The 21,386-nt window shown below is 33.3% G+C and overlaps 7 protein-coding genes across 7 annotated transcripts; 4 read left to right on the top strand and 3 right to left on the bottom strand.

Moving 5' to 3' along the window:
* Positions 1-60: 60 nt before the first annotated feature.
* Positions 61-3,177, top strand: TAF1 (histone acetyltransferase; the record flags this gene model as incomplete). Its single annotated transcript, XM_001644313.1, has 1 exon — positions 61-3,177. The coding sequence occupies one exon, from the start codon at positions 61-63 to the stop codon at positions 3,175-3,177; it is 3,117 nt and encodes a 1,038-aa protein (XP_001644363.1).
* A 299-nt stretch (positions 3,178-3,476) lies between these two features.
* EFG1 (Efg1p) lies at positions 3,477-4,169 on the top strand (the record flags this gene model as incomplete). The annotated part of the gene is made up of 1 exon (XM_001644312.1): positions 3,477-4,169. The coding sequence occupies one exon, from the start codon at positions 3,477-3,479 to the stop codon at positions 4,167-4,169; it is 693 nt and encodes a 230-aa protein (XP_001644362.1).
* Positions 4,170-4,359: 190 nt separating this feature from the next.
* Positions 4,360-8,493, bottom strand: YTA7 (chromatin segregase YTA7; the record flags this gene model as incomplete). The annotated part of the gene is made up of 1 exon (XM_001644311.1): positions 4,360-8,493. The coding sequence occupies one exon, from the start codon at positions 8,491-8,493 to the stop codon at positions 4,360-4,362; it is 4,134 nt and encodes a 1,377-aa protein (XP_001644361.1).
* A 1,581-nt stretch (positions 8,494-10,074) lies between these two features.
* Positions 10,075-10,719, top strand: HUA1 (Hua1p; the record flags this gene model as incomplete). The annotated part of the gene is made up of 1 exon (XM_001644310.1): positions 10,075-10,719. The coding sequence occupies one exon, from the start codon at positions 10,075-10,077 to the stop codon at positions 10,717-10,719; it is 645 nt and encodes a 214-aa protein (XP_001644360.1).
* A 627-nt stretch (positions 10,720-11,346) lies between these two features.
* Positions 11,347-13,074, bottom strand: Kpol_513p17 (uncharacterized protein; the record flags this gene model as incomplete). The annotated part of the gene is made up of 1 exon (XM_001644309.1): positions 11,347-13,074. One exon carries the CDS (start codon positions 13,072-13,074, stop codon positions 11,347-11,349), a length of 1,728 nt encoding a protein of 575 aa, XP_001644359.1.
* A 2,349-nt stretch (positions 13,075-15,423) lies between these two features.
* On the bottom strand, positions 15,424-17,460 carry Kpol_513p16 (uncharacterized protein; the record flags this gene model as incomplete). The annotated part of the gene is made up of 1 exon (XM_001644308.1): positions 15,424-17,460. One exon carries the CDS (start codon positions 17,458-17,460, stop codon positions 15,424-15,426), a length of 2,037 nt encoding a protein of 678 aa, XP_001644358.1.
* A 1,871-nt stretch (positions 17,461-19,331) lies between these two features.
* HAS1 (ATP-dependent RNA helicase HAS1) lies at positions 19,332-20,837 on the top strand (the record flags this gene model as incomplete). The annotated part of the gene is made up of 1 exon (XM_001644307.1): positions 19,332-20,837. The coding sequence occupies one exon, from the start codon at positions 19,332-19,334 to the stop codon at positions 20,835-20,837; it is 1,506 nt and encodes a 501-aa protein (XP_001644357.1).
* Between the last annotated feature and the right edge of the window lie 549 nt (positions 20,838-21,386).

Raw genomic sequence — 21,386 nt, 5'->3', positions numbered from 1 at the left:
CTATTCCAAAGGGCTTCTTGAATAATTTAAAGAGTTTTTATATATAAACTCTTTTTCAGGATGTCTTCCAAGGTTGAAAAGGGTAAAAAATCGAAGAAGAGTAAACCAAAGGGCACATCTCCTCAGACATCAGCTAAAGACTTAACTAATGAAGAACAGGCATATGATGCTATCTTTGAAGGTGATTTTGGTTCTTTAGAAATTGGTTCGTATATTGGAGGGGTTCATGAAGGTGCTACTGAGCATTTACCCGATGCTGTTGATTTTGAAGATGAAGATGAATTAGCTGATGAAGAGTTGCCAGAAGAAGAACCTGCTGATTTTAATCAGATTAATAGTATAGGTTTGGATTCTACTAGGGATGCAGATTTTACTGGAAATAATAATGAGATAAGAGATGCGTTTTTTGAAACTTCAGGAAATGAAGAATTTTTAGATGTTTTACCTCAAGAAGAAACAGATATGTTAGAACACAATATATCTACTGATGGATTCCAAGGTGGAAATAATGCTTTATTCATGGAAATTGATAATTCAAATGTAGGCTACATGGATCAAAACCAGCCTTATGGATCGTTTATGGAAGATGAAGTCCAAAAGGAAAGAGAACAACAGCAAAGTAAAATAGAAGCTGAGAAGTTGGCAAAAGAAGAAAAACAACTTCTGAAAAGTTATTTCCCGGAGTTTGAAAAGGGTAAAACCCTGAGATGGAACAAGTTACTATACCGTAAAAGAAGTCAATATCATTGGCAAAGAGAATTATTATTGGCAAATAGAGTTTTAAAACCATTAATACCTTTGAATCTAAAATTTCAAGTACAAACAGACCAAAGAAGAATTTTCAAAAGTTCAGATAGCATATGGCAGAATTCTTTAGTTTCAAGATTATCATCGGTTATGATGCCTCAAAAGGCAGCTAGAAAGGGTATTATAAATGTAAGTATCGATGAATTATATCCAGAAAAACATAAAGAGGAAAAGCAAGATCATGAAACTTATACATTATCAGAAGAATTACTAATAGCTACTGATGATTGGGATCCAGAACGCATTATTGGGGATTCTACAATTCAAGGATCTATCCGTCCTAAAGGTATAAGCGATATTGTCGAGGAAACAGCTAGAGATTGGGACTGGCAGGATGATGACCTAATCAATGCTCACATTCCTCAGGCAGAAGTAGCTGAACTAGATATGAATGACAATAATTTATTGTTGATACAAGATGAACAAGAAGATAGTTCTCAACAACAAATTCCATTAGCATTGAATGAAAAATCTCTGTTAGATAAGTTCAATATTTCAAATGACGAACAGTATAGCATTTTAATTAGAAAGCATCAAACAAAAGTTCGTGCTACTGTTTCTAACTTAAACATAGAACATTCTCAACCAGCCACCAGATTACAAACTCCATATTATAAAGTGAATGTCCCTCGACAACAATTAAGACATTTTCACAGGCCAAATTTTGGTTCAAGAATACGTCCTGGTACCAATATTGTTTTTAGTAAGTTGAAAACAAGAAAAAGAAGACGTGATAAAGGCAAAGATGTTAAAGAATCATTTGCTTCTTCCCAAGATTTGACCACTGGTGATACTGCACCTGTTTACTTGATGGAATACTCTGAAGAAACACCTATTGCTTTATCAAAGTTTGGTATGGCTAACAAGTTAATAAATTACTATAGAAAAATGCATGAACAAGATACTACACGTCCGAAATTACCAGTAGGGGAGACTCATGTTCTTGGTGTCCAAGATAAATCTCCATTTTGGAATTTTGGTTTTGTCGAGCCAGGTCATATTGTTCCAACCTTATACAATAATATGATAAGAGCGCCTGTTTTCAAACACGATGTTCCAGGTACAGATTTCCTTATTATCAGAAGCTCTGGTTGTGGTACAAGTAATAGATTTTTTTTGAGACCAATAAACCATTTATTTGCAGTAGGTCAAACCTTTCCTGTGGATGAAATTCCAGGCCCAAATTCCAGAAAAGTTACTTCAATGCGTATGACTAGACTTCGTATGATTGTTTATCGTATATTGAATAAAACTCCAAGCAAAGCTATTTCTCTAGACCCAATTGCACGCCACTTTCCAGATCAAGATTACGGTCAAAGTAGACAAAAGGTAAAAGAATTTATGAAATATCAGAGAGATGGTACAGAAAAAGGGTTATGGAAATTAAAAGATGGTGAGCCATTATTAGATAATGAAAATACCAAGAAATTAATTACTCCAGAACAAGTTGCTGAAGTCGAATCAATGAATAGTGGGATCATTTACAAAGAAGATAATGATTTATTTAATTTTGATGAAAAGTTAGTTAAACTAGAAGAGAATTTGTTACCATGGAATATAGCTAGGAATTTCATTAATGCAACCCAAATGAGAGCCATGATTCAAATACATGGTGTTGGTGATCCAACTGGTATTGGCGAAGGTTTTTCGTTCTTGAAGACTTCAATGAAAGGTGGGTTTTTAAAAGGTGGAATGAGCAATGAAATGAAATCTTCCTCAACTGCATCTTTTTCATCCGGTCACACTTATAATGTGGCACAACAACAAAAGATTTATGCGGAGGAGATAAGGAAGAAATGGTATACAAATGCCAAGAGTTTAACTATCACAAATCCATTTGAAGAAATGAATGATCCAAATGAAGTCAATCAAAGTAATAGAAATGTCCGTGTTCATAGAGATGATAAGAAAGTCTTGAAGATTGTCAGAAAAAAGAGAGATGAAAATGGCGTTATCCAAAGACAAACAGTCATTATCAAGGACCCACGTATTATAAAAGGCTATTTGAAGGGTAAAGAATTAAGAACTCAGGCAAAACTGGATGTAAATACGATATTAAAAGAAGATATATTGAAAGTGGATAGCATTGAAAACATCGAATTACAGAAGAAATTATTACAAAACGAATTAGCAAACTTAGAAAAATCTCAACAAAGGCGTGTTGCTAGACAAAACAAAGATAAAATGGAATCTGGACCAGATGGTACCAAACCTGGTGGTAAAGGTCGTAAACGTAGATGTGCTACATGTGGCCAGGTAGGCCATATTAGAACAAACAAATCTTGTCCAATGTACAATGGCGCAGACTTGGCTGCTGGTAGTAGCACGCAATCTTTACCTACAAAACCACCAACAACCAACAATAACTAACTTTAAAACAACTGATAAAAAGCATTTAAATATTTAATTTTTGATTCGGATTTAAACCCAAATCAAATGGATCAAGTTTGTATTATATTATATAATTATATCTTTAAGCATTATTTTTTTTTCCTACGGAGTATTGTTAAAATTGAAATTTTTCACCAAGCTCATCGCTAAAATAATTCAAGAATTTAAGAAATGTATATATATATATATTTAAACTGATATAGTCAATACTACATTAAAGTTTGCATTCTAAGGTACCTGAATATCGAATTATTTTTGGCATAAAGACAGTAGACAAGATGGCTGGTTATAAGACTAATAGAAGAACAAAGAATGCAGGTTCATCTCTTGAAATGTCACATTTCATTGATGCCGGTGCTAATAAGATTAAAAGTAAAATTAGAGATATTGAAAGATTATTAAAAAAGAAGAGAGATACACTACCTGATACCGTTATAATTGAAAAGGAAAGAACCTTAGATGCTTTGAAATTAGAATTAGAGAATGCTAAAGTAAGGCAGGTAATCAAAAAAAATGCTAAAAAGTATCATATGGTAAGATTCTTTGAAAGAAAGAAGGCATTAAGAAGATATAAGCAAGCAGTCAAGGATCTTGAAGATAAACCTGAAAACAAAAAGTACATTAAGAACCTAGAGAAGTCCAAGATTGATTTATGTTACGTTGTTAATTTTCCAAAGACTGAAAAATATATTTCATTGTACCCAGTTAATGAAGAAGAAAATAGTGAGCATGATGCTGATTCTAATTTGGAACAAACAAAATTAAGAAGAGAAGCCTTCTTAAAATTAGTTGAACAACAATATAAGGAGAACACTTTGCCAGTTTCATTACAGAAAATATTACAAGGTAAGAAACTGGAGAAAGAAAATACTGGTGTTACTTTGAATAAACCAAATAGCAAATCAGAGGATGCTATTGTTCGTCATGCCCACCAAGAGGAAGAAGACGAAGAAGATGATTTCTTTGAATAATAAATAGTAGACGTGCATTTTTAATTTAATATTTAATCTTATTATATGTAGAACAAAGTATAGACCAATATATCTTAATTACAATTGATACTAATAATTGTCTTGAGTATATATAAAATAAACTAATCTAAATCTCAATTCATATTACATTTTTTTAAGGTGTATTTGAAATACATCTCAACTATTTAATTTATAGCTTTATAAAATCTTTGATATTCTGAATAGTGGATGATTTATCCCACTTTAGACGATCGTGCCAAATAATATTAACAATTTGCGTGTATAATTCTTCTAATTGAGAAACTGTCGCATAATTTGTTTTACTTTGCAGGTGTTCTAATAATTCGTTAAATGCTGTTTCATCTATTGTTATCTCTCTTTCATCCACCATCTCGTCTAAAATTGGATCATCAGTATTTTCTAAGTTACTTTTTACAGTCGAATCCTCAGTTTTGTTAAAGACAGAATCTTTAGTTTTATTTAGTGATTCATCAATCGGTTTATCGAAGGATTTTGTTTCTCCACTATTTGGAATTGTTGAGTCAAAGATGGCACATTCATCTGGATTTTTGTCCTTCATTTCAATGTCAGGGACTACAGAAGGCTCAAAATGAGTTGTTAAATTGATTCCATTTTCGACTACAGTGCCTTCTAATGTATTCGTTTCATTAGCAATACTGGCAGTACTATTAGGTGGAATTAATTGCAACTGAGCTTGGAGTTGGTTACCCGAACCAACACCTAAACTTTGAACATTAGAAACTTCACTACCATCTTGAGGCTGTATAACATTTTCAAATGTCTCACTTTCTCCTATTACTGCAGTAACATTAGTCGATTCTGTATTGTTTAATTGTGCTGCTAAATTTTTTTGTTCATCCTTTAAAAATAATTGTTGTCTTTGTATATCACGTTTTCTAGTGGCTTTACATTCATCAATCAATTCTTTTGTGGATAAATCTTCGATACCCATTTGTGCATTAGCAAACATTTCGGACGCTTTAATTATTCTTTCTCTATCACCAGTGGTGTTAGCATCATGGTAAATTAATTCAATATCTTTTAAAAATTGTTTAGGTTCTGAATAATAACCGTTCCATAAACGTTCTTCTACAATATCTAGATCCATATTATGGAATCTACGACCAGTCGATACTTCTAAGATCATATTATCATCCTTAACATAAGCAGGTAACCAATTAGGATCATTTACTGGTTGCGGTTCAAACAAATGAACTAAAAATGCATCATCGATAGGGGGTTTCTTAAACCTTTTATATCTATTTTTGAATAAATCCATTAAACCTGAAAGCTTAATCTTCAATACATTTTTAAGTCTCATATCCTGATATTGGTATTCTTTTAACTTTCTTCTAAGAGCCTCCTCAGGAGACAATATATTCCCATTTTCATCGACGTTTGATGTTTCTGAACCACCTTCAATTGGTGGTAGAACAGGTAATGGCTTTCTTCTCTTCTTTTTAACTTCAAATAATGTTGGCTTATTTTTTAACAAAGGTAAAAGTGTATGAAAATAAGCTTCTTTCTGTTCTTTAGTGGGTAGATCAATATTACATATACTCTTTGAAAAGTTTAATGGTGCCAATTCTTGAGTCGTAATCTCATCAGTATCTCCACATTCTGCTAAACCTAATAATAAAACCTTTTCATTTCCTTGTAGAGATCTAAACAATGTCGACAGTAATAGAATAACGTTGGCAGGGACAGACTTGGCCCAAATATCAATATTGGGAATGTAGACAATCGATGGTTGTCTTTTACGGGCTTCGATAAATGATTGAACAACAGCTGACTCAATACTTCGACTACTATCAGAAACTAAGGAAGCTAGATCTAACTTCTGAACATTAAATTTCTCCAATATGTTCAATATGGCAGAACCAATATACTGTTGACCATTTCCAAATTCACCTGACACCAGCAGTTTAGGCTGACAAATACGCAAATTAGTAACTTTATTTATTAAAGAATGTTTTGCAAAGCCAGATATACCAGAATGACTATCATTATCATCAGAGTCGTAATCTTCGTAATCAATAAATTGTTGAATCATTGACTGTGATCTATCAAATTGCGAATCAGATTTAGGTAATATCTTATCTAATGTTAACTTAATCTTTTCTAGTTGTATGTCCAACAATGGTTTAACAGCTTCAGGTAACGGCTGAGCAACACTACCCGTCGATCTTGCAGAAGAAGGAACAATTTTTTCCAATGCTAGCATAAAGTCACCGTATGAGACTCGTATTTTAGTTGGATCCACCATTAATTTCTGTTCACTTTTATATATTTGCGGAAACTTCCTTTGAATACTAATCAATGCTGCTTCTGTGCATAATGATCTCAAATCTGCACCACCATAACCTTTAGTCAATCTAGCTAAATCATCAATTAATTTCTTATTTGGTGGTGGATTCCACTTTTTAGTATGTATACCCAAAATTATAGAACGAGCTTTAACATCAGGTAATGGAAAGTAGAATTCTCTATCAAATCTACCGGGTCTTCTTAGAGCAGGATCTACTGCATCTGGTCTATTTGTAGCACCAATAACAATTACTTGACCTCTGTTGTCCATACCATCCATTAAAGCTAACATTGTTGAAACAATACTTGAATGAATTTGCTCTTGTTTTGAGCTTCTAACAGGTGCTAACCCATCAATTTCATCAAAAAATATAATAGATGGCTGTTGCTTCTTTGCTTCTTCAAACAACAAACGCAATTGTCTCTCAGCTTCACCAACCCATTTGGACAAAATATCAGCACCTTTTCTCATAAAGAACGTGATTTTTCTATTACCAGTTGAACAACTTGCTGCAAGAGCCCTTGCCATCAACGTTTTACCTGTACCAGGAGGACCATGAAATAATACACCACGGGGAGGAGTGATGTTAAAATTTTGATATACTTCTGGATAAAGAAGAGGTAGTGTAACCATTTCCTTTAATTGATCAATATAATTATCAAGACCACCAACTTCTTCAAAGTTTATATCCATATCTACACCAAGTGGATCAAGATCAGCAATTTCAGGCTTCTTCTTTTTCTTCTTTGCATTAGCTGGTTTTGCCTTTGGAGTAGCACCTAATGGTAATATTTCATCTTCTGATGAATCAGAATCTATTAATCTTTTATTGTTGGTACCCGCAGACTCATTCAATGACAAAAACTTACCAGCGTTATCTTGATTATAGAAATTTGTATTCCTACCAAAGATAGTAGTGACGTCATTACCACCAAATGGCCCTCCAGTTGGAAATAATCTTCTTGCTGGTCCCATGTTTTGATTCGTATTGGCACCTCTACCTCTACGAGGAGAAGGATGATAAGCTGCAATTGGTTGTTCGACACTCAAGAAGGGATCTTGGTTTGCATCCAATAAAGGTGGAGGTATAGTGTAATTCACCGGTTTAGTTCTTTCACGTAATGATCTTTTTTCATTTATTGGACTATCTTCTTGTAGCTCTCTAATTTCATCTTGTAAGGTCATTGCTTCTCTATTTTTACCATTTGCGTCGAATTCATCTTCAGAAATGAACGCTGATCTTGTTCTTCGCCTCAAGTTTCTTGTAGGGGTAGTTGTAGTTTCAGAACGCAACCTCCTGCTGCTACGAATTGCTCTAGTATTTGAAGAATTAGCTTTAGTTCTGCGTCTTCCACTATAATCGTAAAATTCTTCTTCATCTTCATCGGCTTCTATGTCATCATCAGGATCTGGTACAACAAAGTTAGTATCTTGTTTGCGTCGTGTATAATTCTTATGTTTGTTAGAATTACCTGCGTAATCCTCATCTGCATAATCATCTTCTTCTACATCATCGTCATCATCAAAACTATCGACGGCATCCTCGTGGAAACTCTCATCATCTTCAGCTAAATCTTGACGTCTTCTTGACCTTGACCTTGTATCAACAGGTTCATCAGCAGCAACCTCGACCCTAGTACCTCTTGATTTTCTCACTGGGATTTGATCATCATCTTCGTCATCGTCATAATTATCAACATTATTATTATTGTTATTATTATCATCATTATTTATATCATTGATATTGGCGTTGGTATTGCTATCAATTGCAACACCAGCATCTTCACCATAAGGTATTTCAAATTTAGGCTGTTGTTCTTCCATGATATTTTCCTTCTCATCATCATCCAAATAATCTAAACCTTCTTCAATTTCAGCATAGTTTATTCTCTTCATGGACCTTGTAGTGGTATGGATGATACCTTTTTCATCTGTAAATTCAGAAGCTTCATCGCCATTATAATTGGCAGTCTCATTCCTCAGATGACGTCCCATTGTTCAATAAAAAGAAAACTGTACTTGGCAAGATCCTCAATTAGTGTAACTTCTCTAAAAATTTGAATCAGTCACTTATTTAATTTTTTTTCTCTCTCTTTCTGATTGATTTAAACTAGTATTACCCAAATCCGAACCTTCTAAAAGAGCTTCTAAACACAGCAAAAGAACGTATCTCAACAATACCAATCTAAATCACAAATTACCGATCACAAGATTCAACTTCGAACCGTTGTATATACCCTTCTTCCTTCAATATCAAATATCAAATATGTATCAGAATAGCTTAAAATGTTTCAATTTTAACCTTTCTTATTTAGAACTTTTTCTCTTAATGAACTTTTCCAATTGTTAACGCGTAACACTTTAAAAGAGAAGAAATTAGTTGGTCGTATTTCATGATGAAATTAGCATTCGTATTTAACATACGCGTAAAATGCTATCGTGACAATGAGATGACTTACGTATTAATGGTCTAGTGTGAGTTTATACTGAACATTTTAGTATCGGTTTCTGTTAATAGTGGTATTATGTATATAGATATGGTATCCTTTGTCCAGTCCGATTCAAACTTATCAATTCCGAGCTCAGAACTGGTCAGTTTCATTGTAGATACTTGTGTCATGGTTTTAAAGATTGAATCCAAAAAGACATCGATCTTAAATACTTAAAAATTGTTAGTAGACAATGCGATGTGATTAGAGATTTCCCTCTCCCATTTCATTGAACGGGTTTTTCTTCCCAATTAGATAATCTACATTTTGAGTATATAGCTTAGATCGTTGCTCAAGTCATCTTCCCCTTCCTTCCCCATCCGGCACTCACTGCTTTGAGTAAACCATTGCAAAAGGAGTAACTATTGTTTTCCAACTTATCTTGTCACAAGGGTAACATACAAATATATATATATATATATATATGTATACGGTGTATTGTTTTGTTGTTGTTACTGATGGGAATATTATCTGCCCGGTATTAGCCACATCACAAGCTTAGGCCGTTGTATTGGTTCAGTAATGTCCACTATTGTAGAAAATTACGAACTGAAGATTGTCAAACCAACACAGATGGACTAGCTAATTTATTTACAATCTTAAATTTACGTTCCTTCACGTGTTACATCTTTAACAGATGACAAATATCGTATAGTAACAAGTCTTAACCCAAGTAAGGTGTGCAAGAGAGGAGTTAATCGATTTCCATTTTGAGTTCGAAATATAGTACAAAACCATAATCTGCTACTTCCCAGTCTGGAATGATTCCACTTGTTGCCTTGTTCACTCTGGATTTATTGGTTAATATATAGGCGTCTCAGCAAAAATACAGTATGTAAAGGTTCCTTGAGTTACCCGACCTTCCGAGAGGTCATAGCAAGAGGCTTAGATTACGTATGGGGGATAGTCCTTGGCAACAAGTAGAAGAAGAAACTCATCGAAGGATAGATATATAAAGAAGAATAGTTCCTTGATTTGAGATATATTTACCTTTTTTTAATACAAAGTATATTTATACTAGATTACTATTAATACGTTTAACAAGACTATCAAGTTGGTTCCAGAGCAAAAGAATTGATATTATCAAATGAGCAGAGATTCTCAAGACGAGTCATTACCCAGTTATGATGATGTCTTAAAACAAGATAGTTTAAAGTCCAATAGTCCAGTTTCACAAGAAAGACCTCCAAAACCTCCAGCTAGGCCGAAGAATAAACCTTCAAAAAGCTCAAGTTCAACTAGCAGACCCCCAGCATCCTCGTATCCTAGACCTTTGACTTCAACGAAACCAACATCTGCACCTTTAAATAATAGTGGAAGGCCACCAGCTAATGGGTTACCTTGGGTTTATCCTAGTAATTACTACTGTCAGAAGTGTGGTAATACAGGTTACAAGTTTAAGAATGGGAGGTCTTGTAAGACATGTTGGAGAAGGTTTGCCCCTTCAAATAACGTAAATCCGACATATACAAATGCATCTTCCAAATATGGGAATTCTTCATTTTATCGTCCAGCTTATCAAACAACACAGGTTAGTGGCTATCAACCAGCTTTAGCAGGACAAGCACGTCCCTTAATGGTAAGGCCTGGTGACCCAAGATTAGGTGGTGTTGTTTGTGGTGAATGCAGAGGTTCGGGACGTATAAGGTTCTTCTTAGATGAAGATCTATGCCCATTATGTGGGGGGATTGGAAGAATTGTACCAAATAATGGTGCTAGAGTTACTTATTAACATCACATTTATTGACTACTTCAATTAAGTTATGAAATTTTTTCTTTTGAGTATTTTTGCAACAGCAAACTGGTGCTAGTTGCGTGTACATTTATACATTTGTTCTAGCTGTTTGTTTATTATAATTATTTCGAGATGTAAGGATAATAATTCCTTTATCAATATTTTTTTGTTACAATAAAAATAATTGGAACCAAATAATATATATAAATAAATAAATAAATATATATAACTAATTTTAATGAATAATTTAATGATATAATATCGAATTTGGAAAGCTCTTGATAATTTGAACAAAATATGGGACATTGTATGACTGACAACTTTCTTTAATGATATCACGACTTTAATGGAAGTGTATAAACTAAAATAAATAATAAAAAAAATTAAAATCCGTTTGTTAACCAATACTTATAAAATATTATAAAATATTACAAAATATTTATTAAAAAATATGATAGTTACATGGGCTTGCTATCTAACCAAACTGCTCTTGAAACCAAATAGAGTTTATTATGGTTTTTGAACAAGATAGAACACATATAATTTTTCATCGTAAAACCGTTTTCATAAATAGTCTACATGTAATTGTTCTTCATTTATAGATAAAGTTGTAGACTATAATCATTAATCATCATTTTCATCATCATGTTCTAATCCAAGTTGAAATGTTGCCTTTTTGGTAAAACTATTACTGGAAGATGGAGCAGTCGATGGGGGTGAATTTCCAAATATCATTGATTTAAATATTTCACTGCCTTCATGATCTAAGTTATTAGAATGTAATCTCATAAGACTTGCAGAAGATGAAGGGTTAGAAAGCGATCTGGGTGAAGAATCGCCTAAGGTAGGTCTTGCTTCTGGATTAGTACTATAACACCCATTCATTAGTGAAACAGCTGGAGGCTTAGGGTCCAGTGTGAATGTCGAGTTTTGATTGAATTTTTGAATTGGGCTATGTAGAGGTGTTAGACTTGTTAGCATTAGTGAGTTACCTCTTGAAATAGCTTGTTTTCTTCTTTGTTGATGATCAACATAGTGTGGAATATTTAAAAGGGAAGTGCTTCCCTGCTTCGTTAGAGAAGTTGAAGCTTTTGTGCTGCTTAAATCATGTAAAGACGTTAGAGAGGAAGACGATGTAGACTTCACTGGAGATTTCAGGGAATGTATCGAAGTTACAGAAGACTTTTTCTTTTCTAACCCATTGATATTTTCAATTTCATCATTCATCTCGAATGTAACTTTAGAAGTATCAGTCTTAGTACTAGGGAAATATTCGCTTATAAATGGATGGTATCTTAGCATTGAGCTGGTTGGACGATTCTTGGAATCAATTGTGAAGCATGATCTTATGAAACTCCAAAATTCAGATAATGCACTATCATTAACAGAATCTTCATCAGAGTAATAGTCCGCCTTTATTATGCACTCTAAAGTCTCTTCATCATTATCACAATCAAAAGGAGTATAACCAAAATTCATGAAATAAGTTAAAACACCTAGAGACCAGATGTCAACTGGAGCTCCATATTTTTCTATTTTATCCAGTTCACCTAGGGATAGCTTCGACACGTCTTTACATTTTACAATTTCAGGAGCAATGTATGATATTGTTCCAACGTATTCCCTGAATGTATTTTCAGAAGCAGAGTTCAAATATGTCGCCAAACCAAAATCACCCAAGATTAAATCATGGGCACTATAGTCATTGATATTTAGAACTTCTGAATCATTTTTCAATCTAAATAAAACATTTTCAGCTTTCAAATCACGATGGACAATACCATTAGAATGTAAGAAATGTAGAACGCTTAACATACAAGCAGTAAACGATTTGACATGTTTTTCTAATTCTAAAGAAGTATTTGACAGTATTAATTCATAAAGATCACCTTTTGCACATAATTGAGTTATTAATACGATATCTTGGGAAGTTTGGAAGAAATCCAAAAGCTGCAAAATATGATGATGCCCTGTAAAAGTATCTCTGTTGTGAGAATTATCACCATAATTAATTGAGGATTCCAATGATCTTGTTCTTTCTGCTAAGAATCTCAATAAGTTAATTTCGCTTGATACTAAACGCAATTTATCTTTAATAGTTCTCTTTGAAATTAGCTTCATTGCATAAAGGTTTTTGGTGATTAGATTTTGACATGTCTTTACAGTACTAAAATTCCCATCACCTAATTCACCATTTTCATTGATGACATATTTACATTTCGAAGCTACTCTTTTATTAGAAACATGGTCCTCATTATGAGGGTCACTTTGATCGTTTCCGATATCATTATTGTAACTGTGATAATCTGGCCAGATTATATTAATATTTGAAATAGTTCTCTTGACAACCATTATTGATAGTTTCCTTTTGAAAAACTATACTAATATATATATATATCTTTCCAATACCTTGTAAAGTTGGCTTCTTTCGAAAGAAACACGCTGCCAAGGGTCCCAAGTTTAATTGAAATGTACAGGATAAGGATTATTCCTTAGTATTTGTCAATGAACTTAAATAATCTTAAATTAATATCAAGAGAATATTGGAATGATTAATATCAAGTCTTTGGAATTTTGCTTTTATACAAGAATGAGATGATAAATAATAAGGACAATAAATAATAGTCGAAATTCATCCCAATAAAAAGAAAAAAATATAGAAACTCTCCATGGTGGGGTGAGAACGGGTCAAGGATCCTGAAATTAAATTTATTTGATTAAAACTTAGCAAGATATCTCAAAATATAAAAGTAATACGAGGAATTCCAACACAATTAATTAATCTGACCTTCCTTTATTAAAGTTGTTCTCAGCTTCCTCCCTGTCCATTTTCGAAATAAAAATATTTATTAAGAAATATCTCAGATTAAAAAAGTGAGGGCAAAGCACTCAATGAAATGGAAGGATAAAATACGGAGGGAGAACCGGCATTGATGGGCTTTAAAATAACTAAATCCCATTAATAATAAGATTATAGCAAACCAAGGAGAAGAGAATATCGGATAATTCTCACCCTTTCAAAAGTGGAAATTCGAACTTAAACAACAGGTTCAGGCAATTTCGAAACTGCAATTTTGATAAAAATTTCAGAGGGATATGTATAGAAAGGGAAAGCGATGAAAATTTGAAATGGTTAGAGTAAAAAAAGCACTGTATAAATGGGTATACAAATCACATACTTGTACCGTCTTAGCTAGTAGGGCACACACTTCCTTTGTTTTTACGAAGCTTTTTAATCTACATCTCTTGATTAACAAGTTGGAGCAGCTCAAAAGGTCTAGTGTTGTATATTGATAACTACGTTATTATACATGACGTATTTGTAAGTATTAGAAATTTAGTACATATCTGCATTGAATGTTAGTTGAAGCAGATTAAAGCAACGGGGTAGGGAGATTGAAGTAAATACTCGTTAATTTATTGTTGTTTTGGTCGTGCAAGAATATTTAATAATATGTTTTTTTTAATTAGCCTGATAAACAGTGATCCGGCTAGTATGAATTGTAGGCTTGTTTGAGAATGGTTCCGTACAGTTTTTAAAATATAATTTTTTTAGCTGAATCCGTGGGATTGATTAATTGATTGATCGATCGATATTTTATTTATCTATTTAGTTCATTGAGATGTCAACTCCAATGTTGGTCAAAACGTAGTAGAGACACGAAAGCAATTGAATGCAACTAGTACTCGTTGCAACCAGAATACTTTTCCTACCGTGATTCATACAGGTGTAAGCCAGAATCGTTTTAGTCAGTTAGTTTTTTGCTAACTGTAGATGATATGTGGTAAGGATGGTATTTCGGATAAACTAGTTTTAATTTTTGTAAATTTTTTGTAGTTTGAAATAACGGAAAAAAATAAAGAAAGGGCAAACAGCAATGAAATAAGACATTGACTGTTGCAGTTTTATTTACCCGTTTTTTCTAGATGTTACTGATAATTCGCTTGCTATTATATATTTTTTGGCGATTTAAAAATTTGCTACGTTTTAACTACTGCTACCACAATTTAGTAATTTCTTTTTTCTTTTTTCTTTTTTTTTTGACGTTTTCGGAATAATTATGAATGGGAAAAACTATTATTAGTTAATGTAAGGATTATATGACGTATAGTTTTTCCGAAATCCAAGATTAATTATTTCCGCTGTCAATGGTATGGAATAGAATGGATATGTTTATGGCTTGTTATACCTGATTATTACGCTTTACATATTATGACTAGTGATTCCCTTTAAGTTTTACTTCCACATACTCAAAATCTCTCTTTAGGATCTGGTACTGACTAAAATTATAAAACAAGAATGGCATGTCATTGGTATGCATTGGGCTTACCAAAAATGTGGTGCTTGGCCACACCACTGTTTATTCTTGGACTTTTACTTTAATGAGGATTAATATTTGATTAATTATAATTTCATTAGATAGATTAATTAATTAATTATTAAATAAGGATAAATGATATAATTGCAAAAACACTTATAAGAACAGATTATGAGAAAAAAAAACTGGATGGAAGTACCAATGATGGATAGGTTTTAGTTTGGGATTGAAAAGTATGGTATGGTACAGACGGGTTGTGGTGGGTGTTTGAGTGATAATTAAGAAACAGTGGTATTTTCTTAATTCAATTAGTTTAAAATTATTATAATACATTCAACATCTATTGCGATGTTGGATTGAATGGGCAAGTAGGCACGTATTGCTACAATGAAAAGTATCTAGCTAATTCGGGAATTGGAGTTGAGAAAAATGATGTTTCACTATTGATATTATAAGTATCCTTTTCTACATGCAATGTTGCAATGATACAATTATCAGTAATTTCATAAGGAATATTATTTTTAACTTGAGCGATTTCATCTTCACAATTCCATCCCTTTGGATCATCTTCCGAAATTTTTCTGGGTAAGACAAACTTACCAGGTTCAATCTTTAAGATATTTTGGATGTATTCAGTTGCAATAACATTTTCTGCAGGTATTAAATCACCCCAATTTCTCTTGTTATAGAACCCTGTGTTAGTTCTTTTAACTCCATTATCCAAAGCGTCAACATCAAAGAGTGGGACGACATCTTGAGCGGTATCGCCATCAAATTTCAAAGGTTTATTTGCTTTCTTTTGTAAAGCAATAGCAGAACCATTCGATACTGGTGCATTAACTATGGCACTACTTACAACGTTAAACATTAATCTCCAGTCATGAACAGCATCATTTTTAACACTGAATTCAGTACCGTATAATCTACCAACGAAACCTAAATGAGCATCACCACTCACTAAACTTACTCTAACGGAATTTCTTTTTGCAAAATGTTGTAAACGTCTTAAAAATCTATTTCTTTCTTTCCAATGATTAAATGCCACCCATTGATCTTTAATATTTGATAAAATTTCCAACTCACCACTTGCTTTATTAGTTAAATCTTTGCCGTATAAACCTCTTTTACTAAACCATTTTAGAGTTGATGCCAATGGAGCGCCAAAAATCCATAGCAACCAAATTAATCTTGGGTATGCCACCGGTACACCAAGAACGACGTATAAATGAGTAAATGGCATTGATTGAAATTCAGTGGTTAATCTATTGAAGAAGACGTCATAAGTGCTTTCATGAAGAACGTGTCCAATCGTTCTTTCTGTACGACAATCGGCACTTAATAAAGCGATATCAGGACCTAATCTTGTAAATATAGAATGAGATAACTGTTGAACATAAGGACCAGGAGTTACCCCTAATACCCATTGTTCATCTGATAAGAAATCTACTGGATTAGTGATATTAACATGATGTTGAAATAACATATAATATTTGAAAGAAATTTGACCTAAATTTGAAAAGACGTTGGTCTTTTGGAACCAATTTGGATAAGAACCAAAACCGTCAATGGTATCATGATCGTCCCACATGTTCACCGAAGGGATTGTAGCTAGAGTGATTGGGAAACAACCTTGAGTAGTTTGTGAATTTGGGGTATTCCCTATCCAGTAACCGTAGCCGAACCATTCTATATAATTTAATAGAAAGAATTCATCAATTTGTTGTAATTCGGCGGCTGTTAGAATTTTATTTCTCTTTTGTATTGGATCCATTGCCCACCATTGCTGCACAGGTGGACAATTATACCTCACCATATCTGAATAAATTTGATCACCTAAACCTAACATCTGATTATAATGGATTTTACTATGTTTGTTTAACATATCAAACCATAAAGAACCATGAAACTTTTGTGTGTTAACATTTGGAGAATAACCATTACAAGAAAAAATGGCAGTATTTGAATTTGTAGTCTTTGAAGGTACAAAGAATCTCCAATTTGGTTGAGTTAAGGTATCTAAAGTGTATCTGATCATTACATCGTCGTTAGGTAATGGGTAATCCAAATCATAACGATAGAATTGGTAAACATCAGCACCAATATTGCCAGTAAATATTAAAGTTGCAGGTAAGAATCCGGTGGTTAAGAGGAAAGGCAAACTAGTGAATTCCGCTGGTCCAGAGAACCATTCAAAAACTGGAGCAGGTAAAATGACTTGATTTTTAACACAAAGTAATATCGAGACACGATATAACATTGTGTTATAGTTGATATCTTTCAATCTTAGTACGGGACCTACAACTAACCCTACAGGAGGGATAGGTGGTACTGCCGGGGCAGTAGTACTGTCCAAGACTAAAGCTTGGTACAAAAGTTTAGTATCCCAATCATCGAACCAATTTGCAACTGTGATAGACATTTTGAGTTAACGTAATAATTATTTTTTAATTAGTATTTTTGGTATAATCAAAAAAAATTAAAAAAAAAAGGTTAAAAAATTAAAAAAACTGTTATTATTATATAAATATCTATATGAGTATATATATATATAAGTTAATATATATATATATGGCTTCTATCGTAGTTACTTTGAATTGAATTATGGAAAAGTGACAGGAAGAGGAATAACGCAAATCGGGAAAGTATTGTATAAGATGAAACAAAAAACCACGACTTGAAGAGAGAAAGAACTTCTTTTTATATAGTTGGGAGAGAGTGGAGATATCTGATGGTAAAAAGATAGTTCTTGTTTGGTGTAAGATTTTGTGACTGAGCTCGTGCTCGTGCTTTATTTGTTTCCAAATTTTGTGGTATTTCTATTTTATTCTCTTTTTTTATTGTTTAGTCAAAACCAATTTTGTGTCTTTTGTAATTCCATATCAACAACAAGACACAAAAACCTGTCTCCTTTTTCAATTTTATGAGAACTGGAAATAAAAGAAATAAGAAATTAGGGGAGTTGTTGTTGTCGTTGGGGAAGAAGAAGAGGAGAGAAGAGAAGAGGAGAGAAGCCAGAACTTGTTTCTCATCTGTCGAATCTCTTTCCTGGTTGTCTCATCGTACAAGGACACGTCCACCAAATCAAACACCGACGACACAGTAGAAAATGGTGGGATTGGACTGATTTAACCAGAGCTGATTTGAATTGAATTGAATTAAACTGAAACAAAGCTTAGATATGATATGATATAATATACTATACCATACCATACCATACCATACTGTGCTTCGCTATGCTATGCTATGATATATCATGCTGAACTGAGATCAGATGTCATCATGAACTTGTCAAAGTTTGTTACATGTCACCATGGAAAAGAACAATTTTCAAATACTCCGGGGAAGACTCGGTTTTGGTTTTGTCGTTTAAGAACTGGAAAAAGGGTCCCTGATTAGGTATGTTAACAATTTGTGTCTGTGTCTTTGTCCCTATTTAATTACAAATCGAGAATCAAATGGAGAGATCGGCGGCGTCACACTTTTTTATGTGCCGCTTTGATTAATCTTGAAAGCATGCGTCCTTGCATCCCTGCGCGTATCCCCGTATGCGGACGGACCTCTCTTTGTTTTTTACAGAGGGGTACTCACAGTGTGGTAGCGCCCAGTTTCTTAAAATAAGAATTGTCACATTCGTCCTGTCCTGTCCCGTTCTGTTCCCTCTCTGAATTCTTGGACACAGTAACACAGCGGATAATATTTCTCTTATCTCATTGCGCTCACTTCTCTGTGCGTGTTCTCTGTCATGTGCTGTGCTTTTCAAGAACCGTCGTCATAATAGAAACAAACTCTTTTTTGATGTGTTGTGGTCAACCATACCACTAAAAACCATTGTTTACATCCCTGCCTCCCATACCATTCTTTCCTCTTTCATAAAAGGAACACATTACGCCACCTATTGCCATAACTCTCACACACTTGGATTTCTCTTATTTTGCATTGCTTTTATTCCATTTTACCAGTAAGTAATAACTAATCTATACTTCTAATTAATTGATCATGTGACGGATTATTTCTATTGATCACATGTTTCAGAAAAAATAATTGTTTGTCATTATTCACGTACAAACGTGATTTGAAAATTTTTCAATTTAGCGATGAGATGAGATGAGATGAGATGAGCTTAAACTATTCTCTACAGCTAACTACTTGTAATTACTAAATATAATAATAAAAAAATATGTTGTGTATCTACTTGAACTCAAATATTTATATATAAATATATACACTGTTTGTATAGTTACACATCAGTTTATCTCGATAGATATACTATACCTGTGAGTCGTTGTCATCATGTCCAAACGTACTAGAGAAGACCAGGACTCGAGAGAGTTCGGACTGGAAATGGAAGTCCAAAACGTATCTGATGTTGGGAACGATAAAGATGATTCTTCAATTGCAAAAAATTTTAAAGATTTAAAATTATCTGATCCTACTTTGAAAGCTATAGAAAAAATGGGCTTCACCTCAATGACCCCTGTCCAAGCAAGAACTATTCCTCCTCTATTGGCAGGAAGAGATGTCTTGGGGGCTGCTAAAACTGGTTCTGGTAAAACTTTAGCATTTTTAATCCCTGCTATTGAAATGTTACACTCTTTGAAGTTCAAGCCAAGAAATGGTACTGGTGTAATTGTTATCACACCTACTAGAGAATTAGCTTTGCAAATTTTTGGTGTCGTTCGTGAATTGATGGAATTCCATTCTCAAACTTTTGGTATCGTTATTGGTGGTGCCAACAGAAGACAAGAAGCTGAAAAGTTGATCAAAGGTGTCAACATGTTGGTTGCAACCCCTGGTAGATTGTTGGATCATTTGCAAAACACAAAAGGTTTCGTTTTCAAGAATTTGAAAGCTTTGGTCATCGATGAAGCTGATCGTATTTTGGAAATCGGTTTCGAAGATGAAATGAAACAAATTATTAAAATCTTACCAAATGAAGATAGACAATCTATGTTATTCTCTGCTACTCAAACCACTAAAGTTGAAGATTTAGCAAGAATTTCCTTAAGAAAAGGTCCGTTGTTCATTAACGTCGTCACTGAAAGAGATACATCGACTGCTGACGGTTTAGAACAAGGTTATGTCGTTTGTGAGAGTGACAAGAGATTCCTATTGCTATTTTCTTTCTTAAAGAGAAACCAAAAGAAAAAAATCATCGTCTTTTTATCTTCTTGTAACTCTGTCAGATATTATGCTGAATTATTAAACTATATCGATTTACCAGTTTTAGAATTACATGGTAAACAAAAGCAACAAAAGAGAACTAATACTTTCTTCGAATTTTGTAATGCTGAAAGAGGTATTCTAGTCTGTACTGATGTCGCTGCTAGAGGTTTAGATATCCCAGCTGTCGATTGGATTATTCAATTCGATCCTCCTGATGATCCAAGAGATTATATTCACAGAGTTGGTAGAACTGCAAGAGGTACTAAGGGTAAAGGTAAGTCTCTGATGTTCTTGACTCCAAATGAATTGGGTTTCTTGAGATATCTAAAGGCTGCTAAGGTTCCATTAAATGAGTTTGAATTCCCAACAAACAAAATTGCAAACGTTCAATCACAATTAGAAAAATTGATAAGTTCCAACTATCACTTGCATCAAATTGCTAAAGATGGTTACAGATCCTATTTGCAAGCATACGCTTCTCATTCTTTGAAAACTGTTTATCAAATTGATAAACTAGATTTAACAAAAGTCGCAAAGTCATATGGTTTCCCAATACCACCAAAGGTTAACATCACTATTGGCGCTAGTGGGAAAACACCGGTTATTAAGAAACGTAAAGTACATAAACATTGATTTAAATCTTCCCTTTGGTCAACCGCATAGACTTTTGATACATAGAACTAAAAAAGATTTGTATAATAGTAGGTATTAAAAATATTTCAAAGTAAAAAAAAGGTAAAATTCAAGAGACATCAGATGGATGCATTAAGTCGTCTTGATATTCAAAGTTCCACTGTAAGGACTATCTATATACAGTTACAATGAACATTCTTATCGCAAGATATCGTGAATAATCCTATCACTCCTTCAATCCATAAATTGTTCCAATACGTTACATTACCCCTTAAAATATTAATGAACTATGTATATCAAACAAATCTTTTACAAGTAACAAACTCAGATCTTTGAAATTGTTCAAGAAATGATATAGATCAAAGTTTTTACCCTTTTGGATCAGAATCTGTTTCATATCTTTTAATATTCATTCTTTTCATTACGTCTCAGATTTTTCCGATATATATTAAATCGAATATATTAAGAGGTTCTAAATTTATTTTAATGAGGTATATTACGTTAATCATTCAAATTTTGCAATTATAATAGAGATATAAAGAGATATAT

The sequence above is a fragment of the Vanderwaltozyma polyspora genome, genomic scaffold, assembly GCF_000150035.1.
Source record: "Vanderwaltozyma polyspora DSM 70294 KpolScaffold513 genomic scaffold, whole genome shotgun sequence".
NCBI lineage: Eukaryota > Fungi > Ascomycota > Saccharomycetes > Saccharomycetales > Saccharomycetaceae > Vanderwaltozyma > Vanderwaltozyma polyspora.
The sequence above is the reverse complement of the archived record's forward strand: the minus strand, read 5'-3'. Positions and strand labels throughout refer to the sequence as shown.